Source organism: Lygodium microphyllum, chromosome 1, assembly GCF_053477565.2.
Source record: "Lygodium microphyllum isolate KBCC chromosome 1, Lygodium_microphyllum_v1.1.10, whole genome shotgun sequence".
Lineage (NCBI taxonomy): Eukaryota > Viridiplantae > Streptophyta > Polypodiopsida > Schizaeales > Lygodiaceae > Lygodium > Lygodium microphyllum.
The window spans coordinates 134,321,144-134,345,609 of NC_141135.1; the positions used below are offsets into that span (position 1 = coordinate 134,321,144).

The following is a 24,466-nucleotide window of genomic DNA, read 5'->3' on the forward strand; positions in this document are numbered from 1 at the left end:
AGCTATAAGGTTTTCCTAGATATGGGAATTGTCCCCCATATTTTATGGTACTCTTACTTTTAGATTATTTGTTTCAATAAGTTCTTTGGTTAAAAATACTTTCAAGTTTGTTTATGTAGGATGTCTTGAGCTTTCTTAGCATTGTATGCGCGCGCGTGTGTGTGAGTGAGTGTGCATGTTATGTATGAGTGTTAAGGAGACAATGCACCCTCACAATTAGTCTTAGGCATGTCTGTGGAGGATAAGTGAGCATGATTGCTGAGGGGGAGGACATGTTGACCAATGCAAGAGGCTTGCTATAATGGAACATTTGCCATGAGCTTGCACATCTTTTGCAAGAATCGTGCTATCATGACACTTGGACGTGGTCTACATATATGTCCATGATGACTATAGTATCTCTTCTTTTGGAACAATCAATATGTGGTGGTCTCCCATGGATTTTGAGCAACCAAATGCTTGTTTAATTATAAACCATGCACATGACCCACCATGGTAATTTATAGATCAACCCTAAATCCTATACCCTAAACCATGGTCATCCTGTGATGATGTGGGGCAGAATATGCTTGGCTTCCCATGTCAAGACTTCCCATGTCAAATGCAATAGCGGGGCACATGCCAAACCCATAAAAAGAGTATAAAAATACATGTTACAGTATAAAGTTAGACGTTGGCGTAGGTGAGTAGGCACAACCCCAGTCTGGTTCCGCTTGATCTCATCAGTCGAGTAGGCTATGGGGAAGGGACTGGTGGGTGGTCCTCTCTTGTGCGTTGCTGACTTGGTGCAAGACCTCTCTTCTGACGAGCATCCATTTGAAGCTCCCGCTTTCTCTGATTCTCAACGCCCGACTAGTTGTAACATAGGTAACACCCACATGCCTTATGCAAGTCTATAATCGTTCCCTACTGGTCATGACTTGCATGAAATTTCTCGCCCTGTTATGTTCCTTGAGAAATAAAAATGTCTACATCTGAATGCTCTGATGCCAGTCCTACATGCACTACATTAGTATAAATTGCATGTATTTAGTACAGTTCCAGCTTTGCATAGAAGAGAGACAGCACTGACCACGTTTACATCTGAATGCTCTAATACCACTCCTAGATGCACTATACTAATATAGATTGCATGTATTTTGTACAGTTCCAGCTTTACCTATCAGATAGCACTGAACTATGTATGCCCCTTTGGGAAAAACCTCACTATATGCCTTTTAATTTATGGAAGTGAACATTGTGAAAGCAGTTGCCCTAGACTTGGTCAGAATTGATCTGCAACCTGCAGAGGAATGCAATGTCAACATGTTTGGGAATTGCTGAGAATTGATCAGACAATGCATAAGGTGTCAATTGAAATATGTGGGATTGAATGCGCATAAGGAGTGGGCTGAATGCTAATATTGATTGAAATTGGCATGATTGCTTGTGCATTATTGGACGTGCATAACACTAATGGTCTTGTTTGCTGAGCTCTAATCATTGCCAACATGGGCTGTTGGCCATAATCCAGTCTACTGTGCAAGTATAAAGCACATAGAAGTGCACTAATATGTTTTCTGTGAGAAGGTGCCATGTGGTTCTATCTGATGTATTGGAATGTCTCTAGGAGGATGGCTAAATGTAGATGTGCATTTTTAAGCTTGATGGAGTGTTTGATGGCCATATAGTATGTACCACATAGTGAAGAGTCCTGAAGAAAGGTGGTTGCAAATTGGATGCTAGAGAGTTCTGACTTGTGGATGAACTAGAGAAGAACGACAAGATCGTTTGGGAAAGGATGCATTGGCTCTAATGGGAAGGGATTTATTGATCAAATTTGAAATTGGATACTTCTCCGTCTAGTCAGCTTCATGTGCCTCCTTGGGGATTATATATTTGAATTTGATACCAAGTATAGTTTTTTCGGAAAGTGAGCTCAACAAGAGCTTGGCATGTATATGTGGCAAAGGATGAAGGTGTTAGCAGTGTACATCATGGTTTTTAGGCTGTTAGTTGGGCTCTTTTATGGTCAGCTGGGTGGCTCATTTAGGACTACCTATTTATCTCGGGTCTCGTCCTTGGGCCTATATATACTTCTCTGCTCCTCCACTCTTTTGTATTAGATCACATCACTTCCATTTGGAGAGAGGGAGGTTAGAGGTATTGCTGGTCATCACACATACAATCACTTGTGTGGTTTGTACGGTACATCTCATGCCTTTGAGTTAATATGGGTTCCATTGTTCGTTCTTTCATTCTTTGAGCTCTTGTTCTCTCTTTCACTATCATTCTTCTCAGTATTCACCACTTGTGTTCTTCTATTTCCATTTCTTTGCTCATTCTCACACGGTAGCAGATGACGAAGAGGGTTTCTGATGCGGTGCTTTGTGTGCTGCTGTTACTGACTGATTTCAGGTCTGAAGTGCTGTGTCTTTCACTGCTGGAGCTGCTGAACCTTGTTCTGGGTGCCTTTGCCCCATGATTGTTGGGCTTGTCTATGATATTCTCTCACTATGGTCTAACCTTGTTCTTCTGAGGCTTACCTTTCAAGCTGGTTCTTTACCCTTTTGCTTTGACCATGTTCTAAGTGTCAGGAATTCAATCTGCATCTTTGGTGCTTCTAGAGGCTCCTCTTGAAAATATTGGTTTTTGGCGTGCTTCATTGAAATTTCTTGGTGGCTACTCTTAGGTGGCCTTTGTGGCCCCATTTCCATGCTACACAGATGAGGTGATGTTATGCTGCTCTAGTGGTGGCCATATAGACCAATCGATGGCCGTGATTGATAAAGAGAGGGTTACTAGGATTTTGATGGCATGGCTAGTTTTGTTCGGTTGATGAGTAGGTCATTGCTACAACAACTCTTGACCCCTAGGATTTGTCAAAATAGGAGGCAGCAATGGAAGTGTGAGAAGCTGCTGTAACTGAGTGCACAAGTACACAAAGAAAGAAAAAACTACAAAGTGTTGATCTCAAAAAAGCATTATAAACTGATCAGCTCTTTATTGCAGCCCCAAAACTCAAATTATTACCAAAGTTTCATTAAATGGTGCATGTTTTTAGAGAGTGTCTGTGTCCCATAAGCCAAACCCTAAGTTGGGAGGATCCACTCATCTATAAGTAGACACATTGCCCACCACTCTTTTCAAACCTATCTTGTTTATTGTTGGCGCTTGTCTTTGTTGTTTACTCCTTGTCTTCACAAGGCTGATTTCTCAAAGTCAAAATGAAGTAGATGCTGTGAAGATATACTAGGGTTTGCATAGAGAAAACATAGAATGTATGAATGTGGCTGAAACACAATCTCTCAAATAGTAACTCAATAAACACAAATCCTAAATGCAAAAATACAAAAATGCAAAATGCAAAATGTAAACACAAACATAAACAGTGAAGAAAGATTACTCTGAAGTGAATGGATGAATATTGTAAATGAATGAGAGAACGTATAAAATGCTCATAAGCAAAGCTGTCCCATAGTCGGTGGCTCTTGTGGGAGTGGGTTGAGGGAGGTATTTTTTCTTATCATCCTCGAATAGATGGTCAAAGTGAGATAGCCAATCTCACAATATTGGATATGTGGAAGTGCCATGTGAAGCCAACCAACAAGGAGAAAAGTATTTATCTTTGGTAGAATATGTCTACAACAACATAGTTTGTATTTCTACAAGTAAAGCACCATTCGAGATTATATATGGAAAACCACTCTTACTACGTATTTTTGAAACAAAGGAAGAGAGATTTCATGTCGATGAGTTCGTGTGTCATGGATATAGCTTTTGCCTACGTTAGATAAACTATCCAAGGATCTTAAGAAAAACAAAAGAAAGTAGCAGATAAGCATTGAAAACACTTGGGAATGCAAGAACTCATGAATAGTATGCTTGGAAAATGGAATCCATATACCAAGGCGTGAGATAGTACAAAGCTTGGCTCCAAGTCACCATAGTGGATGTGATCTCCCTCTCTTTACTAGGGTGCAATAAAAGTGAATGAGTGTGGAGGAGGAAACTTAGCTATAAGTAGGTATAGAAAATACCTAAGTGGCCAGCCCAGAAAGAGAGTTCTTGATGAAATAGGAATTGGTGTCCATAATTTGGGTGGCTAATCTTGATCCCTCCTCTAGCACAAAATGTGACAAGCCCACTAAAATACATAGACTCATCCATTAGATGTACAATTTGCTAACATGATTGTCTCAGACGGTTATCCCATTTCAAGGTGGGAAGTTGGTTTTTTCTTTGGCATGGCGAGACCGGACTAGTGTCCAAGGGGTTTGCATGTGAGTTCTGATATTATTTGGTCTTCTCTACGACACTTATTCTCTTACATTGTATGTCTTGGCATGGAGCAAGGATGCCCTAGTACTATAGTAGTGGATTGATGCTTCTTATAAATTTTTAAGCTAGAGAGGGATAATTGTGAGAACGTTGAGGTAGGGCATGGTAGTGCTTGCCATACATCTACATGATGTAGTGACTCTAAGGGATATTTTCTACATACATTGACAAAGTTTGGTGGTTAATATCTCGGAGATGGTGTGACTTCTAGGTCCATGATGGGACTTTGGTGGGATGGTTCAAGATGGGACATTATGGTCATGATGTTCATGGTAGGCATTGAGATTCGGCTATTTTCACCATTTGTGATTAGGGTTTGAGTATGATTGGCATCGATTTGGTGCTTCTTCTTTTGGGAGTTAGGATCCAGAATTGTAGTCTTGGAATACCTTCAGTGGTGTATTTGGGTACTCTGAGTGTCTTCTTTGAGCATGAGTTGCCATTGTTATATGATAAGTTTTTGATAGATCATTGTTGTGGTATGGACATGGTTGTGGTTCCTAGGGGCTTATATGTTCCCATTATTGAATATTTTATAATATTGATCACCCATGATTTGAGAGAGGATGTTAGCAATGTTCATTTCATGGATTTTTAGGTTGTTGTTTGGGCACTTTTATAGGCAGCTAGGTGGCTCATTTAGCGCTAGCTTGTTTATCTTGGGTCTTGTCCTTAGGCCTATTTATACTCCATTCCATTGTTTTGCATCAGATCACATTCACTTGGAGAGAGGGAGACTGAAGATATGGCTGGTCCTCACATGTGCCATCACCTGTGTGGGTTGTTCTCTATATCTCATGACTTGAGGTATGCCATGCCATCACCTGTTTATCCATTCTATGAGTTCTTATGCTGTTTCTTTCTCTATTCTTTCTTCTTAGTGTTCAGCAGTTGTGTTCTGCTGCTACTGCTATTTCTTTGTTGATTCTCACAGAAAGAGATGGGAGGCTAGGGCTTGCTATAAATAGAGTGGATATCTAGGATTTAAAATATGAGAATGTAGGTGGATTGAGTACAATATATCAAATTGGGGTTATAAGGGTTAATGAAATTTGCTTTAAAATGGTTGGAATGTGCCCTTTTAGTGCAAAATTATAATGGCTGACTTGTTGTTTGGTTTACCTTCAGTGTGTCCCAATTCCATCTTGTTAGGGCCAACTTGAAAGTTGCATTAAAAAGCCTGACACTTGGTTGCTTGGTTCACTTGCTTCTAATCCTGGTCACTTCCTTCCTGTTTAGCATCCACCCATATCATTAGGTGGCCCATTAGGCTAAAGTCTTTCTTACCTAGTATTTGTAGATATAGTCTTGAACTTGTGGGGCCTATGAAAATGCATTGTTGTACACATTCCTTAATTCATTTGTACACCCTTTTCAAGCATGGCACTTTTGGGTGGTCTTTTGTTTTCATATTATAGTAGAGTGCTTTCTTTTGTTTGATATTTTGTTTGCAAGATTGGCTATGACCAACATGAAATGTGTTTTCCGAAAATATTAGCACTTTGCTAGAAGTATCCATACATGCACACATGTACTCCCAAAGAAGCATACATCTTGATAATTTTGCCCATGTTGCTTACCTTTTGCCTTCATATCAGCTTGCTTTTTATGGTAATCCTTCGCAATATGCCCATATCTTCTACAATAATGGCAGTCTTTATCCTGGTTAGACTGCTAATGCGACTGCCAGTAATCACCTTTGCCTCTAGGTGATCTCCCCCGCCTCTAAAGGCTCCAGATCCTCGTTGTCCTTGCGTATTTGAGCTATGCCAAGCATTTTGCTGTTGATATCCATGTGTTTCGAGTATCTCCTCGACCCCGAAAAGCTCCATGAGCTCTATCACCTCTAGCTCGCTAACTAGAGTAAAAGATAGTGTCTCTGCCCTGAGATGTGCTTGAATATGTATTTAAGCCAAGCTTTACTTCTTCATGTAGCAGTAGTGCAAGCAACTCATCTCAATAAGGGGGTTCTGTTATCACAGAAATAGACGTATCAAATGCCTTATACTCATTGCCTAACCCATTTAATATCCAATAGTAGCCAGCTGGTTAACTATGGTCTTTATTTCAGTTGTGTATGCTTAAATACTCCTGTCATTCCTAGATATGTTGTTGAACTGTTGCTTCAGCTGTATCTTTCTTGCACGTGTGACAGTACCGTAATTCTTCATGAGTGCATCCCAAGCATCCTTTGGGGAATAGCAATTGGTAATCTGTATAGCCATCGTATCAGAAATGCACAAAAAAAACCAATGCAGTACTTTACACACTCTTTCTGATCACTGTCGGTGAGCTCTCTGCTGCTCTTGCGTCGGATTTCGTTTAGACAATTCAGGTTCAGCTTTAGCCTCCATATATAAATCCCAATAGTCTCTGCAATCAAGAAATTTTGCATCCTGAACTTCCATAGAGCGAAGTTTTTGTTATCAAGCTTCTCTCCCACAATTTGAGTGATATTGTCAGTGCCTTGAGCGTTTGCCATATTTGCAAGTAAGGTATTCAATGCTATATGCAATTTGTAATGCTCGACTCCTTGCAGTTGAGGAAAGGACTTTCTGCGGTTCAGGAACAGTTTTCCTACAGTTCAGGAACAATCTTTCTGCAATTTAGGAATAGTTTCTTGCAGTTCAGGAATAGTCTTTCCGCAATTCAAGAATAGATTTCCTACAGTTTAGGACCAGTTTTCCTGACAACTTACTTGCTATAAACTGTATTCCAACAATGAAAAAACATAGTCAACTGAGCATAAACCAAGCTCAAATCAGTTCAAAACATTCTTTTGTAGTGGCAAAATATCCCAGAAATAAACTATGTCTATACAAGCATCAATGTTTGTGATGTATGCAAGTATGAGTATCAAATACAGCTAGTCCACTGCTATAACTAGCAATATTTTCTCTGTTATAACAAGAGTATTCAGACCTCAAAACAGCCCCAAAACATCTCCTTCAGTTGCCACTCTATGTAAGAGTTGATACACGTCCAACCGGTCAGAATATATTGCACGTATGTCAAGTGAAGATGATAGGTATTCTTCTTGCAGATAATAACCAATCAATATCCCGGTATAATTGGCAACAAATCAGTCCAAACTTTGGACTTTCAGCACTCACAGCATCCCAAAAAGCATCTACCACTCAAGTGGTATGATCCAAGCATTTGTCAGTAGCAAATAAGCATCACAGATACTTCAACCTGTAGGTATATTGTTTTTAAATTCAAGACAACAACTAGTTCATTGTTTCCAGTTTGCAAATAAGCTTCAAGATTGAGCATTTAATATTCCAATATCATGCTCAAATACATGATCATAAGGGCATATACATTGTTAGGATGAAAGCCACCGGTGCCCTAGAACCATTTGTTGTTTACTGTAGTAAATAGCCAATTTGCACATGTCTGTGCTAAATATCTCAAAATTTGTGAGGAATTTGATTTTTTTTTTTTTGCAAAGTTGTAGACTGTTGAAACGGTCAAGAATTGCGGGCCATTTCTCCAAAATCCATTTTTGTAACAAGATATAGCTTTTGCAAAAAAACAAGCTGCAAGCACAGTCTCCTTTGATGACGTTTTCTTCAGATCTAATGTCTTGATGTCAAATGGTCACTGCGAAGCCTTCAAGGTTCAGGCGTTCAGGCTCTGATACTATGTTCAAGTTTTAGAGGGAGAGAGAGAGAGACAAAGATATGGAGTTGTAACAGAGAGTGTGAGCTTTCTTGTTCTCTTCTTCTAATTCTTCCATAATGCTTTCTAAAGTCTAATCACACATAACTGATAAACATACTAGGTCACTAATTGATCGTACTACTAACTGTAGTTGAGTTTGGCCGACTTAGTTATTACAACACACATGTAGAGTGACAGCTAAGACGATAGTTGTCTAGATAAGATCGGTCATGTTGGTGATACTGATCACGAGCTTGATTCTCAACAACCTACAGGGAATGATGGGAGATGAACTATCATTTGCAAGTTTAGCAAACAAGCACATTTCATTCCCGTGAGGAAGAAAATAAAGGTTGATTATATGGCATGAGTGTTTTTACAGCATATCTTTAAAGTATCATGGTATGCTAGAGTCGATCATTAGTGATTGAGACCCTCGGATGACTAGTTTATTTTGAAAGAGGTTGTTTGAGAATATGGGTACCACATTGAAATTCTCATCATCCTTCCATCCGTAGACAGATGGTTAGTCTGAAAAAGCAAATTCCACAGTGTTAGATCTTTTGAGGTGCTATGTTTCAGACCACAAGACACAATGGGAGCGATATTTGTCCTTGGTTGAGTTTTCTTAGAACACACAACATAGTTTCATTGACAAAGCTCCAGTTGAGGTGGTTGAGGGTGGGAATAAGGTATCATCTATCTTGTAACCTAAGGATAAGATCTTTGAGGTTGACCGTTATGTGTCAAACTTGGATGCAGCCTATAGAAAGATAAAATATGCATTTCAAAGATCACAGGAAAAGCAAAAGAGGGTAGTTGATCGTCATAGACATGCTTTGCAGTTTGCAAGGGTGATTATGTATTACTGCATTTTGAAAAGGCAAGGCTAGAAAAGATAAAAGAAAGAGAAAGACTATATCTGAAGCCGAGTACGAGATACTGGGTCCTTCTAGGTGTTGGAGAAGATCAATGATGTGGTATATTGGTTGAAATTACCTCCACATTGGTGGATACACAATGTCTTTCATGCCAATTTGTCAAGGCCTGTTCATGATGATATGCCAAAGGATATGTCTATTGAAATTCAACACGAGGTTGAGGAGCTGGATGAGATTTTGATATCTGAGCATATTTTGGTACGTAAGGAAAGAAAGGTCAAAGGAAAGTTTCCAAGAGATACTTGGTGAAGTTTTAGAATTATTCACCAATGGATGCTAGATGGATGGAAGAGGATGACTTGGCAGACCATCCTTAGTTATTGCAACTTTACCTAGATGTCTTTCAGTCAGAGCCGATTTTAGTTCGGGCTTAGTCAAGTTCAATAGAGCACGAATCTAGAGTATTGTGTGATGCTCAAGGGGGAGGTAGCACTTCCACTCTACCGTTTATGGTCACTTTTGGGATCAGTTTTGCATCAATTTTTGCATTGATTGTTGGTCAATTTTTGCAATGAGTTTGTGATAAGTTTGGGGTCACATTTGCAGTAGTTTTATGATTAGTTCTCAGATTAGTAATTGATCAATTTATGATCACATTATGCTCAGTTTTCAATGGTTTATTGTTGGTTCCATGGACAGTTGCATGTTAGTAAATGCCATCGATAGTTTCAATTATGCTTTATGCTGAATTAATGCTTTTCTATGGTTGATAGTCGGAACAGTTGAGAAACATGAGTTATGGATGCATCCAATGAGTTTCTAGTAACAATTTTAGACTGATTTTTAGTTTTATGTTATATATATGTTGGCTGAAAATTTTCAATAGATTTGGGGCATATGGCATGGTTAGACAATAGTGCGTAATGTTGTGACTGTGATACCTTATGGAAATTCTAGTGTAGTATTCTTTTGCTTCAGCACAATGCAATATAATCCAGGACGATTGCAGGGATTTCAAGGGGAAGGTCTTTTACGAGGATGTGAAATTTTGAGATGCTTTAATCTTGCTGATAACATTTGATTAAGTTATTAATGAAATGGGCAAAGCTGTTTGAGCACATGTGATGCATAGGGCAATTATTTCATGGTAATAGGCCAAGGACCTGGAGGATGTTGTGGGTATCAAAGGCAAAAGTTGTGATAAGTTATGCCAATTGGACTTCGGGGGTGAGTTGGTGTCAGTTTTGACCCTAGGACAATTATTTGGTTTATAAGTATCGATGGTGATATAGGGACTAGCATTAATTAATTAATCAATGCCAGTCTAAGGGTCAATAGAGGTTGGGGACTACTCTAGATTGTATATGGCCTAGCCAATTTAAGTATGGATGGGAACATTTAATTTTGGGTAGTGTCAGAAGGGTTGAAATTAATTTTAAGGACTATTTAATTGTGAAAATAAAATAAATGACTGGATATGCTGTAAAATGGGTTTAGAAGATTGCCACTTGGCAAAAATGCCCATACAAATTGAGAAAATATTTATGGGGGTTGGGTCTTAACCATTCAGTTAGTTTATAGCTTAGGAGAGGGAGAGAGAGAGCTGTTGGTCCATTTTATGATCAGATAACAACATTTTGCTATAGAAGACAGCCATCTGGGGGTCTCAACAAGCAGGGGACAGCAGGGAGTCACGTTCGAGCGGGTGGCAACAGCCTTGTTGAGAGCATTTTGGAGGTGCTTGGCAGGAGGTGCTTGGTAGGAGGTGACTATATTAAATGCAGATTGGAGCAGACAATAGGCAGAATTTAGGGTTTTCTCGCGAAGAAAATCAGATCTCTTTCTCATCTTAGCTTTCTCTCACCTTCTCCAACCCATTCTCAGGAGATCTCAGTATTTCTCAGCCATTTTGAGTAGATCTCAGTGAAATTTGGTGGACAATAGAGAGAGTCTCTGCTGTAAATCCTAAATTAGGGTTTGACAGCCACCTTGGGACCCATGCCAATTGGTGAAGGCATCTACACTGAATTCAGCACCTGAAATTTGTGTAATTGTCATGGAATGCAAATGCTAGCCCATTCATTGTAATTTGGGGCAGCATTTGGCCAGTTGGTGGTTCCATTTGTGCAAGTCTTGGGTGAAAAATCAAGGGGCAATTGGCCCAAATTGATTATTGATTGTTGCTATAACAAAGAGGCTTTTTGGAATAGCAAAGGAGATTGTGAATCTCAACTTGTACTCATTCCATTAGCAATCAAGTTAAAGAAACACCGAAAGGGATGCTAGTTTTGGGGCTGATAGGGAGGGTGTCTAATATCCAAGATTATTAAGGTAATTTGTGCATTTCAAGTTATATTCATTTGCTAGTTGCTGTAGTTAAGTGCTTAATTAGAGAAATACCGTCCTTTCCAAAAAGAAAGGCTGGTTACATACAGTAATTTCTTGATCAAGCACTTAACTATAACAATTAGCAAATGAATATAACTTGAAATGCACAAATTACATTAATAATCTCGGACATTGGACACCCTGTTGGCCCCAAAAGTGACACCCCTTTCAGTATTTCTTTAACTTGATTGCTAATGGAATGTGTATAAGCTGAGATTCACAATCTCCATTGCTATTCCAAAAAGCCTCTTTGCAATAGCAACAATTAGTTATCAATTCGGACCAATTGCCCCTTGATTTTTCACCCAGGACTTGCCCAAATGGAACCACCAAAACTGGCCAAATGCTGCTCCAAATTACAATGAATGGGTTGACATCTGAATTCCTTGACAATTACACAAATTTCAAGTGTTGAATTCAGTGTATGATACCTTCACCAATTGGCATGGATCTTGAGGTGGCTGTCAAACCCTAATTTTTGTAGAAATTTAGGGTTTATAGTAGAGATCTCTTTGGTGTCTACCGAATTTGGCTAAGATCTGCTCAAGTGACTGAGAAATGTTGAGATCTCAAGTGGGTTGGAGAAGGTGAGAGAAAGCCAAGATGAGAGAGAAATCTAATTTTCTTTGTGAAAAAAACCCTAAAAGTGCAGTCACCTCTTGCCAACCACCTCCAAAATGTTGTCTCTTGATTAGCAATGCTGTTGCTAGCCCTTGGAAGGTGACTCCCTACTATCCTTGCTTTTTGAGGCCCCTAGATGGCCGTCTTTTACAACAAATTGTTGTTCTCTGATCAGAAAATGGACCAACACCTCTCTATCTCCCTCTCTCAAGTTGTAAACAAACTAAATGGTTGAGACCTAGTCCCCAAAAACATTTTCTCAGTTTTTTCCCTAGTAGTCTTCTAAATCTATTTTACAGCACTATCCAGTCATTTCATTAAATTTCATAATTAAATAATCCTTAAAATTAATTTCAGCCCTTCTGACCTTGCCTAAAATTAAATGTGCCCATCCATAATTAAATTGGCTAGGCCATTTGCATCTTGGAGTGGTCCCCAACCTCTGTTGATCCTTAGACTGGCATTGATTAATTAATTAATGCTAGTTCCTAATGTCACCACCGACACTTATTGGCCAAATAATTGTCCCAGGGTCAAAATTGATATCAACTAACTGCCATAGCTCAGCTGGTATAACTTATCACAACTTTTACCTTTGACACCCACTACATCCTGGGGGTCCTTGGCCCGTTACCGCGAAATAACTGCCATGTGCATCACATGTGCTTAAACAACCTTGCACATTTGATTAATAACTTAATCAAATGTTATTAGCAAGATTAAAGCATCTCAAAATTTCACGCTCGTGACACTAAGTTTCCTACTTTAGCACGGCCTCACATGACGATTATGTTTCACTTGCTTTGATTCTAGGGATATTGGCTTAATTGGATAACCCAAAATGCTTTTTTTAAAAATTCTAGTTCTAGTGTTCAAGATCATGTGGCCAAACTGAAGGGTCTTGTTCATTGGCAGCTCAATCTTGTTCATCATGCAAGCATTCTCCCCTAGGAGGATTTAGTCCCTTGGCATTCGACAATTTTCTCATCACTTTTGCGGTCTTCCTAGTCCTTTGTGACATTTGTACTATTTTTTTGAAATTGGAAAAATAACTCTTCACGAGAGAGAGAGAGAGAGCTTTAGGATCTTGTGTGAATCGAATGTTTGCTTCATAGTTCTGAGGAGAGACATGTGCTATATTGAGGACAAAAAGTCTTTTAAGGGAGACTTAATATATATCATGCGTTTTGCATTACAGGTAATGAGGATAATGCTCCATTTGGTGGAAGCTTAGATGATGTTTTTGAGGTGAGTTTCTTGTTTTGACAACTTCCAATCCTTGTTCATTTTATTTGTGAATTTGCATAATCAAAGAGTCTCTTTGGTTTTGTTTTCCTTTGTTGAGTAATTGATATCATTATGCTCAATAAGCTTTTAGGTTATCCCAAGCTGTGATAACTGTGCATCATACAGTAGATTTGGTCTTTCTTTGTCCCCACATCTTCATGCAGCTGTGTTTTTGCCACCTCTTCTATGTTTCTATCTGGTCATTGGTTGTGGCAAGCCTTTGAGATGTGGACCATTGCAAGTGGATGCTTTGCATAAAATGTTGAGCCAATATCCATATTTTAAGGACAAGGTACTAAGAAAAAGGTCATATGAATGCACATGAACAAATGGAGAATACTCCCGAGATTTTTTGCCTTCAGTACTTTCATCGTGTCATGGTTCATGTCTAACCTTTGATGCTATAATAATGTCGTCCATGATCTAGGTCCAATCTTGGAGTCCATAGTTTCATCCATTCAGGTCCAATCACCAAAGGTTATGCAGTCATGTCCAAATATGAATACTAGATGTGAGGTTTTAATAACTGAATATGTCATAACAAAGGTATAATAATTGAACATAGATCCTTTTAGACCATCTGGGATGAATCCTCACCCATACATGGGTCATGCAATGAATTGCCATAACACCTCATCCGATGTACTGTTTGGTTTGCCTCTTTAAGCAATCCATTCACAGCTCATACAAGGAACTCTTGGGGTACTTATCCAACAAGTAATGATCTGTAAACCAATGCTGCTTGGTTATAATGCAAGTCCAAGAAGATAGCACGTGGATCAGTAATTTAGACTTCTGCATGTGAATTCTTTTCTGCTGGATGTTCAGCACTTGATTATGATGTATGGTTGTGAGGATCTTGTGGTGGAGAGGTGTGGCCTTCTCTTCTGATGAGACAGTAGGTTTAGAAATTTCAGCTTAACTGTGGCCATATAAAACATCTCCTGCAAGACTAGAATGCTTAACCATCCAGAGTGACTGCATGTTTCGTGTGTAAGGGCACAATTCCTGGCTCCTTAGCGGTTCTAGTGAGGTACTAAATTCTCACTTTATGGGTTCTTGTGTGAATTTCCTGCGTAATTGTATGTGAGTTGATGCTTCTTACTTGCAGACGACATACAAAAAGCTGGAGTTGGAATTAGCTAATTCTGGCCATTCTTGGACCAGTTTGACACAGCAGGTAAACTACAAAATTGAGGCTTTTGAAGTCATTGTGTTGTTTCCATCCAAATATAATTGTGTAACGGTTTTATGAAAAACAGCTATATTCAGCTCTCGCCTCTGCAGACCAAGCTATTTGTGCAGTGAATGTGAACCTTAGATTTCTTTCTGAGAAAGTAGCTAGTCTGAAGCTGACATTACAGCGAGGTAATGATGTGATGAACGAGCTCCGAAATGCTGCTCTACACTTGGGACAGAAGGGTGCCTAAAGTATGGCAACAAGGTCCCTTGCAATCTAAATGCTGTTGAGGCAGCTGCAGGTAAGTTTGTTTTCAGAAGTGCTATGGTCTCAGTTATGCTGATCATCAGTCAGTTCCACATGGTGGTGTAGGCTGACTATTTTATTTTTGTTCCTGGAAGCTGGATAGTTTTCCCTCCAGAAGCTCTTCCCTCTGTCAAGATGTTGTATAAAGTTTATTAGTACTAGTTGAGATAGCATCTAGAAATACGGTTCACAGGCGGAAAGTGCTCCAAAAAAGGGCTGGCATCTATGGCCTTCTCACCACTCATAGGGCATTTTGATATACTAGATCTATGGTTTAAAGAAATTTAAGGCATACATTTGGATATGATCTAAACCTTTTTTAAGGATCTACATTTTTAAATCTCTCTCTCTCTCTCTCAGAGTTAACGTGGAAAATCCATGATTAATAATTTAGTCTATTAGGATGCATAAGAGGTAATGCAGTGTTTGCATTCAAATATGGTTATCGTTAAAACTTTCAAAGCTAGGTGTTTTTACTCTCAAACTTCAATCAATGCCATGTACTATGCTAGAAAAGCCTTCATCGGGATTTGGCATCGTAAGTCTGAAATTCTGTGCAGACTCAGCTGTAAATAGCATTGTGGGTACCTGGAGATTTGGCTGGTACAAACAGCAAAAGGATGATACATAAAAGATTGACCATCAGATGCAGTTTCCCACAAGGATCTTTGGCATCATATCATATCTGCAGTTAGTCCAATGTGCAACTGCCTCTTGAAGGTGAAGCAATCTAGGTTGCTATCTGCACAGTGGACTGAACTCATTGGAGGCGTTCATATCTGTGTTCCAACTAGTATTCTGACTTCTAGAAGCTGCCAATCTTCTTATGTAGGTTGCCACTGATCTCTTTGATTCTTATAAGAAGAACTCAGTTATTTAAACTGCCATGTAAAAGGCAAGCTATTTAGGCTAGTCTCTTCACATAGACAGATAAGCAGAGAGAAAAGTGTGAGGTCCATGTTGGCCAGGGTTCAGAAGTAGATGGGTACTCCTCAATATTGGTTGAAGAAAAACATGCATTTTCAACAAATATTAAAAAGCCAAGGCTATTCCTCTATGTAGGGTTAGAAGAAAGGTTTGGGAAATATGGTTTTTTGAAAATCCTTCTCGTCCTTTGAAGAGAGAGAGCAAGATTTGAACCAGTTTTTTTCATACTTCCAAATGTTAAACTAAGAGCACATAGTTTTGCAGAGCAATTTTCCCTCCTCGAAACTGACTTGAGAAGGTTTTTCCAAAACTTGAACCAGCTTAAAGGTGAAGTGAAACTGTCTTTCTTGGACCCTGGTATTCATCAGCCAAAAATATCTTCTGCATGCTAATGGTGGCTAATTTTTGCGAGTTTGATTGAATCAACAGTATGCTAGTAAGAGCTTCAGGTGCGGTTTAGAGTCACAATGAACCACATGGGCCGGCACCCCTTTGCTCTTGCAGCAGGGGTTAGGCGCCCATTACACGCATGTTTGTGGTGCACACATTTTTTTCTCTCACATTTTGTTGTAAGAGTATTACTCTGATCAAGTTAATTTACAGTAGGTGGATGGGGTTTTAGACTTGCAATGAACCACAGAGATAGCCACCCTTTTACTCTTGCAGCAGGGTGCACACCCATTACGTGCGTGTGTACAATGTGCACATATTTCTCTCACACATTTGTTGTGTAAAACCAATGATCTGATAAAGTTAATTTACAAGAGATGGATGCTATGAGGAAGCAGAGTACCGCAAGCAATGTTCCAGAAATATTAAGAGAGAATATGGAAGTAACAATGTCACTGAGTGGTGCGCATCATATAGTGGTGGTTGTAAAGAAGCATAAAAAGAGAGAGGTTGAAAAGATGATGAATCAAGTTGACATGGTTGCTTGTTGCCCACAGGGCTCAAAATCTGGTCCCTGCAAGGATGTAGGAAACTTTGAGTGATGAAAAGGGAATCTACCAAACCAATTGTGAGTACCAGAAAGTGCTAGGCAATCTGCATCTAAGTTGGAAGAAAACTGTCATGGCAGTTTGCTGTGAAGGAAGCATTGACTTCAATAATGGGCTATCATTTAGTTAGCACAACCATATCTATATGTGTTTGACGGAATGCAATTTTGCTATATCTATACACTTTAGTATAACATTGTTGGATTCATGGAGGTAAAAGAGATATCTTGCTATGAATTTGTGTGGCTATTAAAGGGACTTAACGAGGTATGAATAATTAAGTCAAGTTGTATGACTGTTAAAAGAAATTTATTGTTTTTAATACTGATTTCTAGGGTTTAAGTTTCACTCATTGATACTTTGATATGTAGTAGAGATTTGGGCATCTTAAGTGTAGATGATATAATCCTCCTACATGTAGTTGGTCATGGGTTTTGTTGCTCATATGCTACACATTTTTTGGGTGATTGTACACATTGATATGCACAAGGATCTATCATGCCAGCACTTCTAGCTTTTCTTGCTTATATATCTCTACAATTGTTATGTTCATGTAATATCTCGAGGATAATTCATGCTAAGATAATTAAGTTGAACAAATGGTGTTGATTACTAAGGGCACATGCACATGCACATGGACGTGGAAATACACACATGTAAGTATATGTATGTATAGTACTGTAACAATCAAACATTTCAACCTCAAAATGTTTCATGTCAAAGCACTTTATTTCAAGGTGAAATGTTGCAGGGATGAATACATGGTAACTAAAACGGGGATAAACTTTTATAGTACACGATATACTATGAAAGCATGCTACATATTCATGCAAGTAGTTGCACTTTCCATTAAGACATTTATAAATTACACCACAAATTTAAGTAAATAAAGTGGCTAAATTTCAACAAATGAAAGATGAACTTGTACTTTGTTTACTAAGGACCCAATTGAATAATGTGACATTGATATGATGAGCCATGATCATTCTTAGAGTCATGACCTAGGTCCACACTTCAAAGATTCACGACATTCACTGAAATAACTTGTCAAAACACAATGTAAATAAAAAAAAATCAAGGGATTTTAAGTATTTAGGAAAATTTCAAGTGTATTAAAATATTTTTGGCCTATTTAGATTTTGAGAGAGAGAGAGAGAGACATGTGATTGTGTATGTGCACACAAAAGTCACCATCTCACTTAATTAGATCCTTCATGTAGCAAAACATGGTCCTTGATTGATATTTTTGTTGTTTGTATAGAATTCTAAAACATTTTATTTTATAAAATCTCAAAAATTTGAGGATTGGTATCTTTATATGACTTTTTGATTACATCATTCATAATTTCAAGTCTAGTACATCAATTGGCCTTTTATGAACTCGAATGACATTTTTGCTATTTGTATAGAATTCTAAAACATTTTATTTTAGGATCCAAACATAATCGTATTCTTTGGATTCTACTACTTGATTAAGATATCGAAAGTGTGGTAGTTGAGGGTCTTTCCAATGTGTGCCCATTATATATTTAGCTTCACTACAATTGGTATGGAAAAGAGGGGCATGAAACCAGAATGAACATGTTTAGATGTAGCTCCAACTGTGGCATTGTAGCACCCATGTAACTATTAGATAGAATTGAAGATCCTTGACCTTCTTTGAGCTAGGTCTAGACTATTTGACACCATTTTTTTGAGATTGAATAGAATGTATTAGTATCACCAATATAAGTAGGGTATTCCTCTTGGAAATATTCTACAGGATGCTTGTTCAAGTACATACCTCTTTCATGGTGCATTTGTTAACCCAATTTAGGTTGTTAGCATAGAAGATTAATATGTAAGAAATTGGAAATAGTTAAAATGTTGATAATATGCCATGTCACATTGACATTGATATATAAGGAGAGAAGTTGTAAATTTTCATATCTTTTTGACATATCAATATATTTACAATCTTTCTCTCCCTTCTTGCTCCAAGCTTCCATGGCTTCTTCATCTTTCCTGTCCTTCTCTCTCCAATTCTAGTATTTCTCTCTCATCGTCACTCTATTTCTCTCTCTTCATGCAGTCTTTCTCTCTCCTCTTTCTCTCTCCCTAGTTCTCTCTCTGACAAGTGGTATCAGAGCCTCAGTCTTTGATCCATTATTTTCTTCCATTTTCACTCTTATTTTCCTATTTCAAAACCAATTTCAAACAAAGTGGTACACGACAGTGACTAGTGGAGTGTTCTGGACGTCATCAAATTTTATGCAAAAAAAATGGAGGTACACAAGTACTGGAGTAGTAGGGGAGTTTCCAAAGCATCTCTGGACCATAAGGACTGCATGCAGAAGCATTAATGACAGCTTTTCTTGGGAGTTTACACCTCCAGACCACAAGGACTGCATGCAAAAGCATTAATGGCAGCTTTCATGAAGACCACACAGACCATGGCAGCCTTTCTTGGAGTCTTAAATGAAACTTAGACCAAGTTTAGAGGCTGACAGACCGGATTTGGCGACTCGTTGGTCATTTTAGGCCATTTTTCGAAGACTAGAAGAAGGATCAAATCAAGGAGCTCAAGGCATCCATGCAAGGCGCAGTATTGCTAGGGATGCCTCATAATCTGACATTTTCGACTCCAGCTCTGCTTTTTGAATGTCCAATACTCGCTGCAATTCAATCAACTCCTTTTGTTGCTCAGAAATCCTAGCATTCAGATCCAGTTTTGATTGTCGTAATGATCTTCATGAGGCTCAGCTTCTTGCAATTTTCTCACTGCAACACCATGTTTGCGAGTGGCATCTGCCTCCAAGGCACTGCTGCACGCAACTTTGACTCTGCTGCAAGAATCTTTTGTTTAGTTTCGGCGATCATTTCTCTTGGTTGAGAGAGCTTGTCTTCTGCAGAGACCTTCATATCAGCAGAGTTTGCTCGCATATCCTTTAAAGCCTTTTCCAGATCTTCAACACATTGCTTCTCAATTGACAGAGCTTTCTTCAGATTCTCTTCACGTTGTGGTGCCTCTAGAAGGGCTGTAAATTTTGCTGCACGCTCCTTCCTTAAGGTTGAATACATAAGATTGTTTTGATGATTTCACAGTCTCAAACAATCCCTCCACAAGGCCATTCCTGTGAGAAAGCGAGGAAACGGAAGGCGCGGCTATGGGAGAAAGGGGAAAGCAGAGAACGTTGAAAGCCGGGAAGCAGGAAAAGGCGCGGCTATTGGCAAGATTTTCAACAGAGAGCTCAATGGCTTGATTGAATGCTGCTTTCAGGCAGGAAAAGCCGTTCTAGAACCAACACAATGAACAGGAGAGGGAGAATTCCGAATGGGAGAGACGCAGAAACAACACACTTCACCTCTCTTGATTGCCGCCTCCCTGCCATCCCGAAGCATTCCTCTGTCCAGAAAATCAGCACGTGGGGCCTTCGCACCTCCTTTTGTGGCCCCTGATGTGTTCTCCTCCATCGATGCAAGAGTGCAGATGTCTTCCTCCAGAGCTTCAACTTGTGGAAAAGGAGATGAGTAGAAAAGGTCTCGCTCCTGTGAGTATTGTCCTTGTGGAGAAGAAGAAATAGCAGAAAAGGTCTCGCTCCTGTGAGTATTGTCCTTGTGGAGAAGAAGAAATAGAAGAAATGGCGCTGGCATTCTCAACATCCTGGACATTATGCTTCTCTTCAGCATCTGCACATACCAATGTCACAACCTTTCCAAACCCAAACAGAGAACCCCAACAGAAGACAGAAAAATTGGGATACAACAGCCCACATGTAAAAGATTCAGCAGCAACTATGGTGGAGAACATGAGACCAGCTTCTTCTTCTTCTTCTTCTGGCCTATAAATCAAGTCGTTCATTCTCCAAATCTGCAAATTGCCACCTCCACCTGTCTGTTCACAATCTGTAGACACGCTTACAACTATCCATGGATCAAGCGCATTCCACAGGGAATCCACAACATTGTCCTTGTGACCAGCACTGCAGGAGGACCACTTGAGCATTTGGAGGGTTTTCCTTCTCAAAGTCCCACAAATTTACAAATAAGAGCTGCACGAATTTCTGGTTGAGAAGACCAAGCGACTTCTCCCTCCTTGACTCAGCTCTAGATTTCAGGATTGCAGCTGTGTGGTTCTGTTCGGTTTCGTGGTGAAGAACAGCAGAGGATGGCCCATACTTCATGTTCAACGAGAGCATGGGCTCGTCGGGAAGAATAGAGACAGGGCTCCTACTCTGACCATTGCCTCTTGCAGCCTGGAATCCTATCACATATATGACAAGCAGGTTCTATAGAATTAAGCCATTGCTCAAGGTTTATCTTATCTTGTGGAGGCCTTCCACCAACATTCCAAGTCCCGATGAAGACCCTAAAGTGTTGTGTACTGTTGAGATTGGACTTAAAGGTCTGTCTGAACTGACAAGGCCGATGAATGTCTTTGGTGCTGTCTTGTGCAGCTCCAACGGTCATACTCAAGGCCCTGAGCAGAAAAATTGTGCCTTCTAAGGAAGTTGTCTTCATCTGGCTCACTTTCTGTTTCAAAGTCTTCATCAGCACCAAAGTCTCCTCCTTTCAACTTCATCAGATCTTCCAAAAGTATATTCACATCTGCAGAATCATTCAGATGAGAGAAGTTCCTATTCAGATCATTGCTTAGGCTTTCTTGAATGGATCCTAGAACAAAGTGATTTGCTGCATGCAAATCAAACTCATGTAACTACTCCCAGTCGGTGTATGCGATGGCAAAATGCGGATCCTCCTCAAATGAAGCCACATCTTCTTCAAAGTCATACTCTTGAATCCACTCAAATTGACGACCTCCAAAGACAATATGGCTAGAACTGTCATGATCCGGAAGCAACCACTGAAGAATTAAGCCCAACCAATCAGCAACTTCACTGGATAGAACTTGGAAGTGAATGTGCAAACTCAAGCTCATCCGTAGTTTGATGTCTGCAGTGATGGAGTCTGCTGTTGCAAAGACAGCTGCTGCTAGTCTGCTGTTGCAACAGTAGCTGCAGTGATGGAGTCTGCTGTTGCAAAGACAACTGCTGCTAGTCTGCTATTGCAAAGACAGCTGCTGCTACTGTTGCAGTTTCTGTTTAATCAATACTGACTGCTGCAGCCGCTGCTGCATCAGAGCATTCTGTTGAAGCTGCAAAGGCTGTTTGTGTTGCTGGTGCTAAACAGGTTGCTGTATAGTAGGCCCCTCCTGCATGATAGCACCAGAATGTTGCGGTTGCAATTGTTGTGCCAGTGATGTTGTTGCTGTTGCTGCTGTCAAAAAGCAGGACAAGATTTCTGAGGTGCTCAACCACGAGTTGTTGCTGGACATTTAATGATTGCACAATTCTCTGCAGCATGTGATACTTTGGACATGCCTGTCAGGGTAGTTAAAATACCAGGCACAAACTCAGAAGGAAGCTTTGTCACATGATTGAAAGTGGCTGCAAATGCATACCCAGCACAATCTGCATTCTGTTTTATGCCATAGAAGACAACCAACTCAAGCTATATTGGAGTTTGTTTCTTGGTTAGCTCCATTTTGAAGCAACTATTGGAGTTCTCAATGCTTATGGGTTTTGCTTGATCAAATGGTTGAGAGTATGTAGTAAGGATCAGTTGGGCTATTTGTAGAGCACTTCTTGGATGTATCAAGGATATATTTGTAGGGTTTGTGCATGTCTAATCAGTGTTCTTACTGATTTTAAGTGCCTTACAACTTTTCCTAGATGAAAGGTAATGATTATGAGGCAAAATAGGGGCATTACAGTGCTAAACAGGGTGCAGTCCAAACAGGGACAGATTTGGAAAAGTTGCTACAGAAATTAGTAGCATCATTCTAACGACAAAGAAACAACTGGAAGTGATACTAGACATCATAAGCTTCGAGTGGAGCAATCAAACATCTCATTTGGACACATATTTCTCGAGCTAGAGCCTATTTGGTACCGACAGTTCACTAGCAGTTTACTGTGGACAATTCTGGAAATTCTTAAACAGAGGGGGGTATTGCTACTCCTAAATTCAAACCAGGATTTCTAATTGATACTAGACATCCTAACCTTCGAGTCAAGCTATGATACACCTTATTTGGACTTCTATTTTTCAAGGAACAACATATCTCTTCAACTTGACTGCAATGGCAGTTGAGAACAATAGCTCCAGCTCTAGTGAACAACGTTGGCTTCAAATACATGCTAAAATGGACAAACTTGGACAAGGTTGGCTTCAAACACAGGCTAAAATGGACAAACTTGGACAAGATCAGCTTCAAACAAAAGCTAATATTGACAAACTTGTAGTTTCGATTCAACAATGTATTGCTCTTATGGGAAAAACAGCAAGACCTGAATCAAATGCTTATGCTTATGGACAACATGTATATGCTGATGAGTATCATCCCATTGAACCTTGGCAGCAGAATGGTTACTATGGTCAACATGCTCATGCTTATGAGCATCCATCTCTTCAACAACAAGATTTGGATAATGAACAACATGATCAACAAGAGGATGAGCAATAAGAAGACCAAGAAGATGTACGAGTCCAAGAAGATGTACAAGAAGTGAACAATGAAGAGCAAGATGTACACAAGCTGATGGTATCTTCGTTGATGAATTACATGAGGCACTTGCAGATGAGCAAGATGTACAAGCTGATGGCATCTTCGTTGATGAATCACATGAAACACTTGCAGATGTAGATGGTCATGTTGAAGGTTTTAGACTCTTAAAGAAATCTCATGATGATATTTTTGGGCATCAGTTTACACTTAATCAAGGTCTACAACAGCCATTGAACGCATTTGATAATGAGTGCCTTGATCATGGTTATGATGACTGGCACATGTTTGATGATGATATAATATATGATTTGGGCATACATGAATATGAAGATGGCATTGTGCTTCCCTATGATCCAGGGGATTTTGGATGTGATCATGGATTTGATTATGGGGATACTTCATCGTATCCATTTGATCCGGGTGGATTGGAGTATGTGGTTGAGAGGCATTCTATTCTCTTGGACAATCATTATGATGGAATACCTTTTGATCCAGGAGGTTTTGAGCAGGATTTTGCATCTTCATTTCCCACTTACGATCCTCTCCATTACTTAGTACAAACTAGTGCTTTTCTTATTTTTGTAGCCCTTGTATCAGAGTAGTACTTTGTTTCATCTATCATTTTCTAGTCTTTTAGGTTTGTTTTTGAGGACAAAAACTTTTGGGAAGGGATGGATTGTAAGAAATTGAAAATAATTAAAATGTTGATAATATGCCATGTCACACTGATATTGGTATGTAAGGAGAGAAGTTGTAAATTTTCATATCTTTTTGACATATCAATACATTTACAATCTTTCTCTCCCTTCTTGCTCCAAGCTTCCATGGCTTCTTCATCTTTCCTGTCCTTCTCTCTCCAATTTTAGCCTGTCCTCTCTCCAATTTTAGTCTTTCTCTCTCCTCGTCACTCTATTTCTCTCTTCTTGCAGTCTTTCTCTCTCCTTTGCAGTCTTTCTCTCTCCTCTTTCTCTCTCCCTAGTTCTCTCTCTGACATAATATCAATGTAAGGAATAATTGTTATTTTAAATAATTTTTAAGACTTAAAAATAAGATCGAGTCCTTTTTAGTAAATACTTATGGTGTGTACAATATTGTCTTGGTATTACATAGGTTCATATCCTCGTCCTATATAACTAGTAAGTGTGGCTCTATGTTCATACTAAGGTCTATATCTAATAGAAAAGGATTTTGAAATAGTATTTTCCAAAACACTAGGGCTTGATTCAGTAATCTAAATGTCTTGATTCTTAAGTTGAGATGTGACTTTCTTTGTCAGGTGAACCCATCATAGCTCTTCTAAGATGTTTCACAGTAAGTTTTTTTTGAAGTACAGAATATTCTCTCC

General features: G+C 39.3%; 1 protein-coding gene across 6 annotated transcripts; it reads left to right on the top strand.

The window, feature by feature from the left end:
* The first annotated feature begins 510 nt into the window (after positions 1-510).
* Positions 511-23,889, top strand: LOC148041706 (uncharacterized). 6 transcript variants are annotated; one of them, XR_015691341.1, is made up of 6 exons: positions 511-867; positions 13,075-13,124; positions 14,275-14,343; positions 14,426-14,644; positions 15,841-15,903; positions 16,524-23,889. XR_015691341.1 is itself a non-coding variant. In XM_087681526.1 (4 exons), the coding sequence occupies exons 1-4, from the start codon at positions 738-740 to the stop codon at positions 14,591-14,593; spliced, it is 417 nt and encodes a 138-aa protein (XP_087537652.1). In that variant the 5' UTR covers positions 528-737; the 3' UTR covers positions 14,594-15,203. The 6 variants fall into 6 exon arrangements, 1 of the variants encoding a protein (XP_087537652.1); XR_015691337.1 differs by having other exon boundaries at positions 15,841-23,889; XR_015691340.1 differs by lacking the exon at positions 15,841-15,903 and having other exon boundaries at positions 512-867.
* The last annotated feature ends 577 nt before the right edge of the window (positions 23,890-24,466 follow it).